General features: G+C 39.3%; 1 protein-coding gene across 5 annotated transcripts in view; it reads right to left on the bottom strand.

Moving 5' to 3' along the window:
• Positions 1 to 16,501, bottom strand: part of NTRK2 (neurotrophic receptor tyrosine kinase 2) — a 347,366-nt gene that overhangs the window by 306,461 nt on the left and 24,404 nt on the right. For all 5 annotated transcript variants that reach the window (XM_021676039.2, XM_021676037.2, XM_021676041.2 and 2 more), the window contains exons 2-5: positions 9,599 to 9,673; positions 9,413 to 9,484; positions 4,231 to 4,299; positions 1,321 to 1,475 (exon numbers count right to left, since the gene is read on the bottom strand). In XM_021676039.2, coding sequence (XP_021531714.2) covers positions 1,321 to 1,475; positions 4,231 to 4,299; positions 9,413 to 9,484; positions 9,599 to 9,673 — 371 coding nt within the window. The remainder of the gene's footprint in view (positions 1 to 1,320; positions 1,476 to 4,230; positions 4,300 to 9,412; positions 9,485 to 9,598; positions 9,674 to 16,501) is intronic.

Raw genomic sequence — 16,501 nt, forward strand, 5'->3', positions numbered from 1 at the left:
GGAGCTGGCCAAAAGGCCAGGTGACTCAACATTGAATTTCTTGTCCCTCTAGGCGATTTCTCTCAGCAGTACAAATTTGTACCAGAATAGAGAGCAGTTACCCTCTTATCAATCAGGAAAAGACACATATTAAAAGTTTTTTATTTTTTAAGTGTTAGCTAGCAAAGAAAACTGACAGAGTTTGGCAAGAGAACAAAGCCTTATTTCCCCGTTATGAAACCAAAGGGCTCTATTTGTGACAGAAAGATCTGTGGGAGGGGTCAGGGCTGTCTTCTAAGGTTGTTCAGGGTAAGAAACAGACACATATCTTTATTTTTATCACATTCCTACAAAGCATGTGCAGCCGCTCCATTTTTCTTAAATAACAAATAGACCTCAAATAATAGGGTCTTCTGAAAACAATCCACTGTTTGTGGTTAATACACAGATTCCTTGTGCACAAGAACCAGGTGCTACATGGCTTTCTGCTGTGTCACCAGCCACTAGGCCAGAAGATCAAACATAATTGTTTGTGAACTTGTTAACTGGTTGACTAACAGATTCAAATGTCAATGGGGGAGTAACATGCGTGTGTGGGTATTATAGCAGTACATCACTGAAGACTAGTAAAATCCTAAGCCGAACACTTTGTTATTCCTTCCTTATAACTCACCAGAACTCACATGAGCTCTGATTTTTCCATTCAGTGCCCTTTTAAATGTTGGAGATGAAAATGCTGGGGAGAGGAGTAGGGGATGATGGCAAAGTAGGAGATCTTAAATCCAGACATGGGGAGAAGCACATGGCAAGGCAGACTTGGGGCACCCCATCAAGAGACACAGACATCTGGCAGTAAGACAAGTTTAAGGGAATGTGCTGGATTGAATTGCATTTGTTTGTGCTGCCAGGACACTTTCATCATCCTGAGACCCTTGGCCTGGGTGCCAACCAAGGATATTTGTGTCCAGAAAAGTGCCACACTTTCAGCAGATAGTTTTCTCACGGACAGATGGGTGGATGAGTGGATGGATGGACAGATGAACAGACACGAATAAATAAGCAAATGAACAAACAAATAAACAAAAAGAATGAGTAGTGTACTTTTTCTCTATGCACTTTATAGCCATCCACTCTGAATTAATGTTCTACTTGCAAAGAATATTCAGCAAAGTTGCTCCCAGCTGATTTCGCCACTCTGCACATAAAGGTTGTCTGATTCATTGGAGACATCAACAGAATACTATATAAAATTCAGGTAATGGTAATTTTCCCAGACTACCACACCAAGGCAATGAGAATAATTAATAGCAACTAGAACACATTGATTTAAAAATAAATTACCACAATTGGGTATCTGCAGGTTTGCCAGGGGAATATTCTTGCTGCTTTCATTCAGGCAGTACAAATCCTCAGTGTCTGGACTGGATTTAGCCTCTTGGAAAGTCTTGATCCACATAATGTCACAGGAGCATGTAAATGGATTGCCCACCAGGATCCTATAGGGAACAAAAATGACAACAGATCAAGTTCCTTTTTCCATTTTAGCTACACTAGTGCTTGTAAAATACTACAACATTATGAATTCTCTCTAGCCAGCAATGCTTGAAGTCAGACCACTTTCATAGCATGACAGCACTTATTATTCCTTCATTTGTCTGATACTTACTGAGCTTCTGCTATGGGCAGACAGCATTGGAGAATGACAGAAGACCTTACGGAATAACAAGGGAAACAAGATAGGGACAGAAATAGCCAAAATATAGGATAGAAAAGAATGTCTTATCACATGGGGAAAATAAGATGCCATGACAAATTTATCATGATTATTATAGAGTTATTAAGAAGATGCCAACAATATATTTTCAGGAATGCTAACTTAACTTATTTCTGACCAGGCTAAAGGTGCAAGTGTTATCACTTACTAAGCTCATACTTCAGCAGGGGGCAGAACAATTTCATCTCAATTTAAAATGAGACTAAGTACAAAGCTAAGACTAAAGTGTGAATGTCAGAAGGCTGACACCCCTAGCTTTCTGCATTATGTAATCACAGTCAGTTTCATTGATTCAAGATAGTGGGAGTGAAGGTGAGAGAGAGAACCCGGAAAGGAGCTGTAGACCTCCTTCACACACACACAAACACACACACACACACACACACACACACACATAGAGCAAGCTATTCTGAGGGGCAAGGCAACTGAACTGCAGATTGAGCTGTGTTAGACCACTGTGGGAGGAAAGCCACCACCATTCAGACCTCAGCCATGCTGCCTGGACTCCAGTGGCCTGCAATGGCTAAAAGAGGAAGTAGTCAAGAGGAAAATAAAAACCACAAGGAAAAAAAATCTTTAAATGCTTATTTATAATACTCAGTGGCCTATTTAAGATGAATTCCGTTTATGGTAATGAGGCTTTAAATGAGGCCATTTAAAATCGTTACATAGACTCTGCCTGGCATTAACCACAATACTTAAGATTTCCGTGAGGACAGGACCTGGGCTTTGCAACATCATTTACTCCTGTGGTTTTCTGATTGGGTTCTAAGAATCTCAGGGATCCCTGGAGACTTTTCTAGGAGTTTCTTAGGGGAAAATGTGGTCATAGTAGACTCATTTAATTTGTGTCTTGCTTGATCACCTCCAAGTATCCCTCCAACACCAGCATGGGATTTGATGTTATAAGATATGGAATAGAGCAGAAAAGACCCACCACCAATTTAAACCCCATGGATCCAAAATGCTTCCTGGAGCTCCGAGTACAGGCAAAACTAAAGAGTCTTTCTAAAACAGGATATCATTAACTCAGCAGAAGGGATAAAGAAGCAAAGGAATGTTTCAATTATGAATACAGCAATGTTCATATGACAACACAACACTGGTGCACAGCTGGCTTCTTTCTCCAGCTTACTGTGCAAGCTCGATGATTATGACAGCACATTACACTTATATCTTTAGGTTTCTACCTCTCCCGCTGGATAACAGAATCCAGGAACATAGAAACTTTTCTCCCTTTATCCCCATGGCCCTGTGCCATATCATTTTGATTTGTAATAGGTACACAATTATTAACATTTGTGGAATGAACTGATTAACTGTGCTTCAAGAAGAACATTGAGACATAAATTTGAAATTAAAACTCTAAGTTTTAATCCAGCAAGAAAATTTTATGCAATTTTGCTCAAAATTTTTACACCAAGCACTTTACCCTGTCTCATGTATCTTCCGTTAGTTTATCATGCCTTTTCCTGTGTTGAAGCATTAGTGCTTCAATGCCCTGAATTCACTTTATTCCAAATAATTGCCAATTGCCAAGATTTTCACAATATAACACCCATTACACCTATTAACTTGTTGTCTCTCCAGCAGTGACATATTCCAATCTGCACAATTTCCTTGTGAATAGGGATGGATCTTCATGTAAAAAAAAAAAAAAAAAAGTCTCCACAATTCAGGTAACATTGAGTTTAAGCAAATGCCATTGCCTAATCTTCAACAGCCTTGTCCTGGGCCCACATCTGTCCCACAAAGCCTCTGCATTAGGATGCTCTGAGGTGCCTTACCACAAGAATGGCAACAGTTCATATTTGTTTCATGGGGACAATTCAAGAAATTGAGCTTACTTGGAAATGCTGGCTGTTAGTCATCAACACCTTTCATTACGTTTTCTATCATTTCACAACAGAAGAAAATGGGACTTAAAAATAAATACTGAATGCAATAACAGACCTGGAAGAAAATCTCACAAAGATGGGTGGGGAGAAACAAGAATTACGTCTCCCACAATGTTCCCTATCGTTAAGATGGACAAAAGTAAGCGGGGGGTTGCCCATTTTTATTTCCTCCTTGAATGGGTTTGCTTGACTTAGGGTCTAGATCCAACAGGAACCAAACAGATGCTGTGAGATACAAAATATATAGTCGTTTTCACACAAAGCCCCCTTCTTTTTCTCTTTTTTCCCCTCTACTAGAAATTATTTATATAAAAACAACATTTAAACAAATCAGAAATGGTATGTTACTACTGTCTATTTTTTTAATTACTGAATTTTTAAAATGAAAAATAATAAACCACGAGGGAATAAATGACTGAGAGACTAAAACTCAAAAGACTTTTTTGATTCTCAAAAAAATCATTTTTTGAGAATTTGATATAAAAATAGATCTACAATATCACTCATTAAAAGAAAAATACTTAATTACCCCTTCCTTTGAAAACTTTTCCCCAAATGCCACAGAAAATCATTACTTACAGTTCAGACAAGTCAAGGTGACGGAAGTGTTTCCTAGACAAACTCGTCAGTTTATTTCTGGTAAAATTGCTGAAAGGAATCAAAAACATTGAACATGAATTTAAAATGTTACATTTTAGGAACACAGTATCCAAACAGATTTTGTTTTCAAAATATAATTTTATTTGATCATTATACATGCCTTACTTACAAATAGCTCTCTCTTTGACTCAGAGTAATAGCTGAGTTTTTCCTCTAGCCTTGTCTACATTTTTTTATTTGCAGGGAAAGGTACCATATTTTTTATATTGTGTCTTTTTAATGTCTTTTTCACCCAAAAGCTTATTTTTCATATATTGATTCACAGCCAATTTATATACCTCATAGAAATCCTGATCTTTTGAACAATAGGAGGATACGTAAGATTAATTAAAATTTAAAACTATAAACCCAGTAGGGAAAAAAGGTGCCTTAAAACTAAAGAGCATCATGGATATTTTGAAATTATGTGGCACACAAAACTGTGAATATTAACCGAATCCAATATGTTTTTATAGGAAAGACATATTTTATTGATGAAAAAACTCTACTGAGATTGCCTATATATGACCTAGATAACTGAATACCTCCATCATGAGAACAAAAAAAAATTACATAACAAGGAATGTGTCAGATTTCATTTTGAAATATTCTAGTAACATACTGTCTTCAGATTTGAACCAACCAGACAATGAAAAGATACATTTGTGATTAAAAAAATAATAATTTACTGACATGCTCCAAACATGTTATTTGATGCAATAAAGGAGTTTCCAATGATTAGTGCCATGAGATTTTGGGGTGGGAAATTCAGAGCCATAATCCTGGCAGCTGACTCACTCTGCAAATTTGTTTACTGTTTAAATTTATTTAAAGAGTGTCCAATGCTTGGGCCTCAAGACGTGTTTAATAAATAAAATGAATGTAAAATAAACATCAACTTTCATAAAAACAACCAAGATCTCTACAAACCGGAGGAAGCCTATGAGCCTTTCAGCATGTGTTTCCTGCCCCAGAAAGCAAGTGTTGGACTGAGAGTTGGATAAAACATGAGACCTAAGGGTGACAGTGACCCTGACCCCTTACCTGAGGCTGCTCTTTGCTGTCAGCCCAAGGAAGTCATCACTGAATTATCCTGGTGTGTCTGATCAGTCACACAGTCCTAGGGTTACAACCCAGGTGCTAAAGCATGAACTAAGGCTAGTCAGTTGACAAAGAAAGAACCTACCACTCTGGTGTCTCATCACTCAAGAATGTGTGTGTCCACTCGCAGCTCAATTCTATACTGAGATCTCCACTCATCCAAACCCCTACCTACACAAGGTTACCCTCCTTCTTTCTACACATACATCTTCTCTCTTCACACTGAGTAGAAAGTGCTACCCACGTGAAAAAAATAATCCACGAGGAAGTTGTAAAATGTGCCCACATAAGCCTCTTCTTTTGAAACATAAATTAAGAATGGGTTTCGGCCGGGTGCAGTGGCTCACGCCTGTAATCCCAGAATTTTGGGAGGCCAAGGCTGGTGGATCACCTGAAGTCAGGAGTTCAAGACCAACCTGGTCAACATGATAAAACCCCATCTCTACTAAAAATATAAAAATTAGCCAGGCATAGTGGCAGTTGTAACCTGTAATCTCAGCTACTTGGGAGGCTGAAGCAGAATTGCTGGAACTCAGGAGGCAGAGGTTGCAGTGAGCCAAGATGGCCCCATTGCACTCCAACCTGGGCGACAATAGTGAGACTCCTTCTCAAAAAAAAAAAAAAAAAAAAAGAAAAGAAAAAAGAATGGGTTTCATTGGTGTACAATGCATTGAAAAGTCAGTCTACTTATCTTTACCACAGTCTCTAAGGCGCAAATGTTTTCATCTTCATCAGAAGTCCCAATCTTTCTAAAACAAAGAAACTAAAAACCAAAAACCTGCTTTCCTCCTCAGGAAAAAGGTGGAGAGAGACAGCGAAGAAAGAGGAAGCTTAGGGTGAAGGTTCTCCCTCTCTGCTGGTAAAATGCCGCCCCACAGAACTGCTGCCTCTGTGGGGCTGCCAGCAGCACCGCAAAGAGCAGGGTTACGGGCCAAAGAACAAGATGAGTCTTATGAGCCATACTTATTATTAGGGCCAAAAGCCAAAAAGGAGGAAGAGGGGAGGGGAAAAAAAATCAACAATCCTCTTACTGTTTGATTATAGAGCTTTGCAAGGGAGCTAATTAGCACCTCTGCAAAGTCCCTGGAAAACACAAATACCAGCCTTTCTCACAGTCCCTGGGCTCTTAGGGGCTGGGCAGGAATTAAAAGCATCAAGAAATAACTCAGTGACTAGTCTCTGGGGCTCTGAGCAGTCCCCACCTGATGCTAATATGGACAGGGTAAGGGGAGATATGGTGAAAGTAAGAGAGAGGATCCCATTTGAATTTTCCTATTAGTGAAATAGACTGATCTTGCATGCATTTTTATATTGTTGGGGAAACTCAGAAAGATCATCAGTATATCCAAGGGATAGAGAGAAACAGCTTTTAATACATATTTTGTTATCAGTTCCCTTGCACCCCACTGTGTTGATATTTGAGATAAGAGTGCATTTGCATGTGGAAAATCAGGGGACCACCAACCAAGCTGGTCCCCAGAGTCCTCCATCGTATGTAAGTAGAGGTTAGGTCTAAGAACCGGAAAGGCAGACACCTGACTTAATTCCTTCCTTCCTCCCTACTGTTCTCAAAAGCAAACTACTTAATTTAATTTCATATTTTGCTGATTAAGAGCCTATTTTGTCATGTGAATATAGGAAGCTTACTGCCATCTGATGACCTCTTCAAATTGCCTGATACTTGCCTATTTCTCCCTGTCTTACTATACACAAAAGGCTACAAATATCAGTAGCGTTTTTGTAATTTGCTCAATGATCGACATCTCAACTATTGCTTCTTAAGAAAACTGTGTAAGATATGTATGTCCCTTTAGCTTCTCATTTTTAAATAATTCTTCTCTTGTAGGGATAGATATTTGGCTTTATAAGCTGTGTACTGCACAAAGAATACCACTAAAATTATCTTGTCATATATCAACATAAAAAAATATACAAGGTGGCTTTCATATTCACAGAAATAGCATGCAACAAGGAAAATATACAAAGTAAAGTGAAGTAATAAGTAAGTCTATTAATAAAACTGTAATTAGTTAGAGCCCACTGTCTGAATCACAACATTAGGAGCAGTGATGTGATAAAAGAGCCAGTAAAATGCAGTTGTTGAGTAATTTGGGTCTAAGGTCAACTGCAATGAAAATACCAGAACTTAACCACTGAGGTCATTAATTACATCTAAGTGACTGCACTAGAGCATTTCGCCTTTTTCTTCTATCCAACTTCTCTCTTGTTTATGCTATCAAGGCCTACGCAGCCATCAGATTTGTGCAGGCAAAGATTTGTGCAGACTGCAGAGATGATTCCAAAAAGCATTTAATTGAAATGTGTTAATAAAGTTCCCTGGAGTTTTATCACATTTTTTCAGAATGTTTTATGTCTTAATTTACAGACTTTATTTTTAAAGTGACTTCATCATTAATGCCACCTATAAAATATGAAGCTGTGATATTGGCTTTATGAAATTTTTATTTTCCATAATATCAACAAATTTCAATAGAGTGTCCAGGCAATCCGCTTATAAGAGAATAGTTTCTTTCTTTCTTTCTTTCTTTCTTTTTTTTTTGAGAGGGATTTTTATTCTTGTTGCCCAGGCTGGAGTGCAACGGCACAATCTTGGCCCACTGCAACCTCTGCCTCTTGGATTCAAGCGATTCTCCTGCCTCAGCCTCCCAAGTAGCTGGGATTACAGGCATGTGCCACCATGCCTGCCTAATTTTGTGTTTTTAGTAGAGATGGGATTTCTCCATGTTGGTCAGGCTGGTCTCGAACTCCTGACCTCATGATCCACTTGCCTTGGCCTCCCAAAGTACTGGGATTACAGGTGTGAGCCACTGCGCCGGCCGAGAATGGTTTCCTTTATAACTGGCATGGAAATCAGTTAAGAAACTGTCCTTCTCCAAAAAAAAAAAAAAGAGGACAAACCTTATAAGAAAGTCTGATTCTCTAATTATATAGATGATACAGTTTTATTTCCTGTACTCTTACTGTAAGGACATGGAGAAGAGTTGGCCATGGAGACATAGGTCTGCCACTTACGACCTGTGAATCTGAGCAAGTCCTAGAACTTCCTCACTCTTATTTTATCTATGAAATGTGAATAAAAAAGATTTTCCCTACCAATTGTCAGAAGAAGATCATGTGAAATAATCCAGGTGAGGCTCCCACAGGAAGACTATGACATGTAAGGTATCATTTTAAAGATAATTTGGCACGGCAAAATAGAATCAATGAATGCAGGCAACAACCTTCTGGCAAAAGCTCCACTAAAAACTCGGTATGGGAGTACAAATCTGAGCTCAGTGATGCATAAATATTCTGCACTTAGGTGATCTTTAGTTTAATGAAGACAACTCTCGGGAAAGCCACACCTTATGGACTTAAATGCCATCATCTAGAGAATTTAGCAACAAACAAGTTAACAGTTCCCATTTTCCATATTTCCATTTGACTTCAGTGGACAAAATCAATAAGACTTTGGGGAAACATTTCCCATTGTTAATAATTTTCTGTACCTTTGGCATGTCCCATGATTGATTTTCCTCTACCTTTATCAATCCATGACAGATGACTTTGGGAAAATGAAGGTTCAAAAAAGAATCCTATTTAGGGGGGGAAAGCACCAGTAATTTTTATTTCCCTACAAAGGCCAAGGCCAAGTCAGCTTCTTTCAATTCCATTAGTTTGATGTCTTCCAGGGAGCATGTCATGATTCCAAGGAAGAAAACCAAGAACTCTGTGCAAGGACACAGTTTTCACATAGACTCCTTGCTGCTAGCCCTATTGCTCTGTCCAAGATGGAACTGGCCCAGAAATTCATGAAAGGGAATAAACAGCCTGTTCTAAGTACCCCTCTGAAGCTATTCAAAAATCAAACAAAATCAGAGCTAATGTTTCTAAGCTATTATCACAGCTATACTAACTTTAAAAAGGGAGGTTTCCAGTTGGAAAAGAAGGAAAATAAACAGAGCGGGGAAATATTGAACAAATTGGGTCCTGGGAAGCAAAAGAATCAATCTCTACTTACATGTGCTGCAGGTTGCTGTTTTTCAGAAATGCTTTATGAGCCACAAATTTTAATCCAGAGTCCACAATTGTCCTGTGAAAACACATCATTTCATGCACATTAGAACTAACCAGTGAATGCCTGCCTGGTCAGAGTAGAAAAGAGGAAAAATCTCTGGGATAACGTGTGCTGGTCCTGAGTACTCACAGATTTCTCAGTCCCACGTAAGCTTCAATGTCATCTTCATTGATGATTTCTAACCTTTTCTGATTTGCGATGAAACTGCAACAAAGCAGAGAGTGAATCGCAGTGACTCAGAATATAGGGAGGACCAAGAAGAACTCCCATCCACCTCACACAGGTGTCCAAGGTGTCCCTCCACACTCATCTGAGCCTTGCCATTTTTAAAAATACGGCAAGGAGAGCAAAATTGAGCATGACTGAGAAGAAACCAAGACTGACCAGGTTTCATGATCAGTAACCTATTCACTGGGTTTCATTTCTCCTCATGTCTTACTACTCTTTCATCCAATAATTTCACTTTTCCTTTCCTTTCAGGGTATCACCAGTGTACAAAGGTGAAAATACCATGGAAATGTATCTACTCCTCTCAAAGGTGTTTCCACTCTTACAGTGAGAGCCACAGAGATGCTGCTGTAATCATTGCACAAGAAAAGTCACATTTCCTCACATTTCGAGAGAGACAGTCACTCCCTCCTCTACCTCCTAAAAATACTAAAGTGCATTCCCCCTTCCCTTTCCTCCTTTCTCTCTCTTTTCCTGGCCCAGCATCTCCTCCTTATGCCTTTGTCAGTAACAATATCAATCTTTCCTTTGATGAACCATATTTTACAAACCCCATATGGTCTTAGTGCATTCTTCGTGGGAACCCTCCTCCCTCCTCCACCCTCTAAGCCCTCTAATATAGAGGTGAACAGAGAGAAAACTCCATCCCTTTGGCCACATTGGTGGGCTTAGTGATGTGCACATGACCTTAATTACACCAAAAGGAGTCTTCCCCGAGATTCAATAAATGAATGCTGGGAGAGAGAGTCTCTGTCTTTCTCTTGGATAATAGCTGAAGGACAGCACAGGCCTGGGGCTTCCATGGCGAAATTTTCTGCTAAAGGAAATAGACTGTCCAAGAATAAAGTCAGTCCACAGAAAGAAACAGAGCTAAAGAGACAGAACTCTAAAAATACCACTTGAGCCTTTAGATACAACTGTCTCTAAGGCTAGATGTCACTAACCTAAGTTGATCTTAATTTCTGTCATTTGCTATCAATAAAGTCCCTAGTGATACAAGCAAATAGCTATTAAAACCACTATCATGGAATTTCCTATACTCTACCTTGTACTATAGTTAAGTACTTATCTATTCAGTTTTCTTAGATAACAATGTCTTTGAGATAGATCTGTTTATAACTCTTACTATGCATCACAGCACCTAGCTCAGTACCCAGTACAAGGTAGGTACTCAAAGGATGGATAGATGGATAGACGGACAGATGGAGAAACAGATGAACCACACTTGGAGTTACAAAGGCACTACAAGAAATTATGCCAGGATGAATTCTCCCTTTTCTTTTTGGAAAAAATTTAAGATATATAACATATTCCAATTAAGACACTGAAAACAAATATGTAGCCCTGCTGCTAACAACGTGAGTTAAAATGAAAAAAATATTAAATGATGGAGAGGAACATACAGCATCTATAGTTCCCCCATTGTGTGAAAGAAAATGAAGACAAGATGTATAGCAAGGGTTTGGGCACCTCTTTTTAGAAAATAAATTTTAAAAATAAAAATAAGTAGACTCTCTGAGAAGACAAAATTAAACCAAAGAGAAATAATTTTAAAAGCATCCACACAAACATTATCTCATTACATAAAAAAGCAGCCTCCAAGATAGAAGGGCGACTTCTCAAAAAAATCTTTGCTGTCCCTGATACCCAGGGCCTGGCACACTTAATAGATGTGCAGGAAGCCTTCATTCCCTTCCCTCCTCCCACCACACACAGAAGAAGGAAACATTTTAAGACTTGAAAGGAATGCTCAATTTTTAGCATCAAATGTTTCAGAGTTATTATACTTTAAATACATTTTTGCAAGATTTTTCACCAACATTTTCAATAGAGACCACAGTGACCTCACTCTTCTAAATGATCTCACAATAAGAACTGCATTCCAAAGAGCCCTGAGTGTTAATACTTTTTTTCATGCAACTGACAGAAAAAAGGATTGATAATGTGGGCAAGTTTTCCTTTGGAGTCACACTCCAGACCTCCAGACAAGTCTGTCTGCTCCTTCTAGCTGTGTGAGCATGGGGTCTGTCACTGCCCTGAAGTCACTAAGAGTTCTTCCTCACTCTTTGCCTGGATCATCCTAGTATCCTCCATGCTCACAAGAAGAACCCAGAACTCAGCGGGGATTCCATTGTGATCTGCACAAAGCGCTCATCTTTAACTTTTTGTTACTTATGGCCTTTATTTTCATTTTTCATCAAACATTTAATTCATAAACTCCCCAGTTTTATTCAACAGAATACAATGAGCCAACAAATAAAAATGGAAGGCATGGAGGAGAGAAAGGCAAGGGTAGAGATGCCAATGGATTGCACAAAACAATGTGGGCTACAAAAAAATGAAAAAAGATAATTTAATTTAAAAATAAAAATAAATAAAAAATAAAGAGATATCAACAGAGCCAGGAATTCAGTTTAGAAGTGCATACACTTGTTAGGGAAAAAAATGCACACACATAAGCTTAATTCTATGCTTTCTAGTCACCAGTGCCCAAGAAAGAAGGAGACAAGGATAAATTTGGTCAATGGTAAGCTCACAGTATTCATGAGATGAAAATGAGCCAATTAAGCAAAGCACCATTATTCTGAAATCTAAGACCAGACAGGAGATTTTGCTAAAACCATCAAAAGCACCATGAAAAGAAGTGATGAAAAACAGTCACTAGAGAATACTCTTCTACTGTGGGGGTAAGAATGCCCTGGAAAAATAAATAAATTTTTTTTCTTGTCAAGACAGAAAGACCAACAGAAGAGCTGGATTAAAAGTTCAGCAAGGGCTCCTCCAGTAGTAGATCCCAAGAATTCCCCTCAGAAGCTACTACGTGTAGTCATGTCCACAATATAGATGCTAGCTACAAACTGCTTAGGAAATCTATCCCCTAAGAAACTCTCCTTAGCCACCGCTAAGCGAAGAATCAAATCAGGGGGTTAAAAAAGAAGCCAGTAAGGTGAATAGAGCAGGGAATTCACAGAGGGGAAATTTCAGTGATCAAGAAACACGAAAAGTTGCTCATCTCCTAAGAAATGTGAAATGCAAATTAAAATAACAATGACATACTATTCCTCTCTCACTAGATTGACAAAATGTTTAAAGTCTGACAATGTAAAACGTTTCCATGGATGTGAGGACATTTCTCTGACATTTTTGTAGGAAGTGTAAATTGTTATAACTACTTTGAAAAGCACTTGGCCTGTATCTTGGAAAATTATAAATGAACACCCTTTGTGGCCCAGCAATTCCATTCCAGGTATTCACCCAAGAGAAATTCTTATACACGGATTCAAGAATAGTCATTGTAATATGATCAGTAGGATATTACAATATTTGTTGTCATAGAGTCAAAAGCTGGAACAACCCAAGTGTCCATCTATAAAGAAATAGAAATTGTTTAAAATAAGGCGTGTTAAATATATATATATATATTAGATTAAATCAGATCTACATATTTGAGCAGAAAGACACTGCCATACTAAATGAGAAAGAAGATAAGCAAAACTGTATACTGATACGCACATGTAATATAAAACAATCTATGCGAACTTTTAAAAATACACAAAAAGTAATAACACATAGTATTCACAGTCAAGTATATATGCAAAGTATAGAAAGATGATTCTAAGGTTGGTTGCCTTGGGAAAGGAGATTGGGTCTGGGGTTAAACACACACACACACATACACACACACACACTTAAACTCTTTATACCATTTATGTTATTAAACTGCTAAACTATTTTATTATATGAGAAATGACTTGTAACAAAAAGATAAAAATATGAAACTATAATTCCTGAATGTAATTATATAAAGTTATTATATTATTATACTTTTTTTACTTTTTAAAATTTATGAAGAAAAGAAAGCGAAAGAGCAAGAAAGGATGGGAGGGAGAGAGGGAAAGAGAGACAGAGACGGCAACAACCATACAAAAGAAGTAACTGCAGGAAAACCAGACCCCAGGGCTTCTCAGAGACTCAGTGGACAAACACACCTGAGCTCAAGTTCTTGGTTCCCTGGACCACCCAAACAGCAAACAGCTAACAGCTTTCTTTCCCTGCCCCACAGCCTCTAGGCAGAAACAGAAGACCAAGGTGCATGCTGCGCTGCCCTCTCCTGGTGACTTCCACCTGCCTCCAAGAGGATCTCCATAGCCCAGGGCCTCTCCTGCTCTCTGCCTCAGGGTGACTGATCTCAAAGGCACAGGGTTAGGAAGGAGAGAGGAAGAGCCAGGTCAGGGCCACCGACAGGCAAGCTGCAGGCTCTCCCCCAGAAAATCACTCTCCACTGCCCCTGTTAAAGTGCAGTGACACTGTGGGCTCTTCACTGAGTTAAGCTCTACTTAATAAAACACATCTCCAAAAAGGGTGCCATTTCCCCAAGGGAGCAGTGGGAAGGCCCAGAATTGTGGCACATACCCCAACCAGAAGCTTTCTCTCCATGTCAACCTCAAACTCCTCCAACCTAGGCCCATTGCTCTAGAAAGCTTAGGCCCAGGGGCTTCCAGGCACAGCCCCTCCACACCCAGAGCCCATGTCCCCGCACTTGCCTTACAGGAATCTCGCATGAGGTCCATGGAGTTTTGGGCTTCTCAGAAAATTGAGCTTCCCTCCACCCCCAAGCCTGCAGATGTCGCCTTCATGCTCTGTTAGGCAAGTCAGTGGCCCTTAAATAGTGACCAAGAGACGTAGTGGATTCGGATTTTTGTCGTTGTTGTTAAATTTGGTACTCCTTAGGAATTTCTCTCACTTCCTCAGCTTTCCAGGGTCCCTGGCCCTCACCCTTTATTAATAATCTGCCAGGAATCACTGGTGGCCTTCAACCATCCTGTTCTGCCCAGAATATGCCTTCCTCCCTTAGCAAGTCCATATACAGGACTCTTGCTAGGACCTCATATTATGAGGGCTGTTTTTGCTGTTGTTTTTTGCACATACATCTCAAGGCCATTAACTACCGCCCTAAAGATTGGATCTCATATGCTAGGGTCTTCTCAATGTACACATCTAAATCTATCCCAGGGCTCTCCAAGACTGCTTGAGTGATTGGTAGGCAACACCAAAAATGCTTTTTCCAATCAGAATATTTGTATTCCATCAGTTGGCAAGCATTTTTAGCATTCATTGCACTTGTAAGTTTGCAATTAAGAATTAGAGCAATGGGAGGTACTCTTTGTACCCTCAATTTTATTCTTCTATTAATCTATCTGACTCCATAACTGAATTGCTAGCTCCTCAAATATAAGGGTCTCACTCATCTCACTGATCTCTGTTTCTTAACACAGAGCTGATGCTCAAGGAATGTCTGCTGACTTAGGGCACTCAAAAAGGTACACTGAGCCTCCACCTGGAGTTTATTACCATCATAGGACATAGCTTCACTTCTCATGCAGAAAACAAGAAAAGAAAGGAAAGACAATAACAGAGTGGGGTGGAAAGCTGATTTTGAACCCAAAATTTGCCCAATCTAAAAGCTAATTCAGATTACAAGAATACAACATATTCAAACCAACTACTTATTTACTTATTCTTAAATGATAAAAAACAGTTGGCCACAGTGGCTCACATCTGTCATCCTAGCACTTTGAGAGGCTGAGGCAGGAGGATTGCTTGAGCCCAGGAGTTCGAGATCAGCTTGGGCAACATAGTAAGACCCAATCCACACAAAATTTAAAAATTAGCTGAGCATGGTGGAAGGTGCCTGTGGTCCCAGTTGCTTGCAGGACTGAGGTGGGAGGATCACTTGAGCCCATGAGGTCAAGGCTACAGTGAGCCATGATAGCGCCGCTGTACTCCAGCCTGGGTGAGAGAGCAAGATCTTGTCTAAAATAATAATAATAATAATTGCCCTCAGCAGGTAAACATTCGTTTGCCACAGAACCCCTATGTGTCAGGAATGTAAGACTAGAAATGGCCTCCAAGACTCTTCAGGTCCAGTGATTCTGGATCTTCAAGGAGATGACGCTCTAAGGGGAGACAGTGGACATTGCCACAGGATATGATGAGCCAGAAAGAAAAAGTTCTACGTAGAAGTGCATGCACCTGCCCTGTGAAGGCGCAGTGGAAGGAACTACAAAATAGAATTACAAATATATGTTTACTTATATATTTAAATAATTGGGCATTTCAGTAAAGGCTTAAAAGGTGAAAGGGCATTGAGCTCAAGCTTTGAAGAATGATCAGAAAGTGGACAGATACGAATTAGAAAAAACACACATGCCTGTAATCCCAGCGCTTTGGGAGGCTGAGGAGGGCAGATCACGAGGTCAGGAGTTCAAGACCATCCTGACGAACATGGTGAAACCCCATCTCTACTAAAAATACAAACATTAGCCAGGCATGGTGCTACACACCTGTAATCCCAGCTACTCAGGAGGCTGAGGCAGGAGAATCACCTGAACCCAGGAGTTGGAGGTTGCAATGAACTGAGATTGCACCACTGCACTCCAGCCTGGGTGACAGAGCTAGACTGTCTCAAAAACAAAAATGAAAAAAAAAGAATTAGAACATAAACAAAGTACATGCTATTTGTCATCCTGTTTTGTGTTGTCACCAAATCTTCTCCAGTCTCAATTTGACATTTAGGACCTTTACTAAGACATTTTCCTGAGGGTAAAGAATTTCTTCTTCTTTGGCTTAATGAAAAGCTTATAGCTGGCTTTTTGGAAAATAAGAGAAAAGAAGTAATTTTAGAGAAAATTCACAGAAACATTTTTGAATTACAGGTTCCTGAAAAGGGTCCTCATCACACTTTAAAAGATTTTACATTTGCTTTAACAAGTTATCAAATAATTCCTCTAGGTAATCTCTTCA

This window comes from Aotus nancymaae, unplaced genomic scaffold (genome assembly GCF_030222135.1).
Source record: "Aotus nancymaae isolate 86718 unplaced genomic scaffold, 86718_ANA_hifiasm-v0.15.2.pri h1tg000041l, whole genome shotgun sequence".
Classification (NCBI taxonomy): domain Eukaryota; kingdom Metazoa; phylum Chordata; class Mammalia; order Primates; family Aotidae; genus Aotus; species Aotus nancymaae.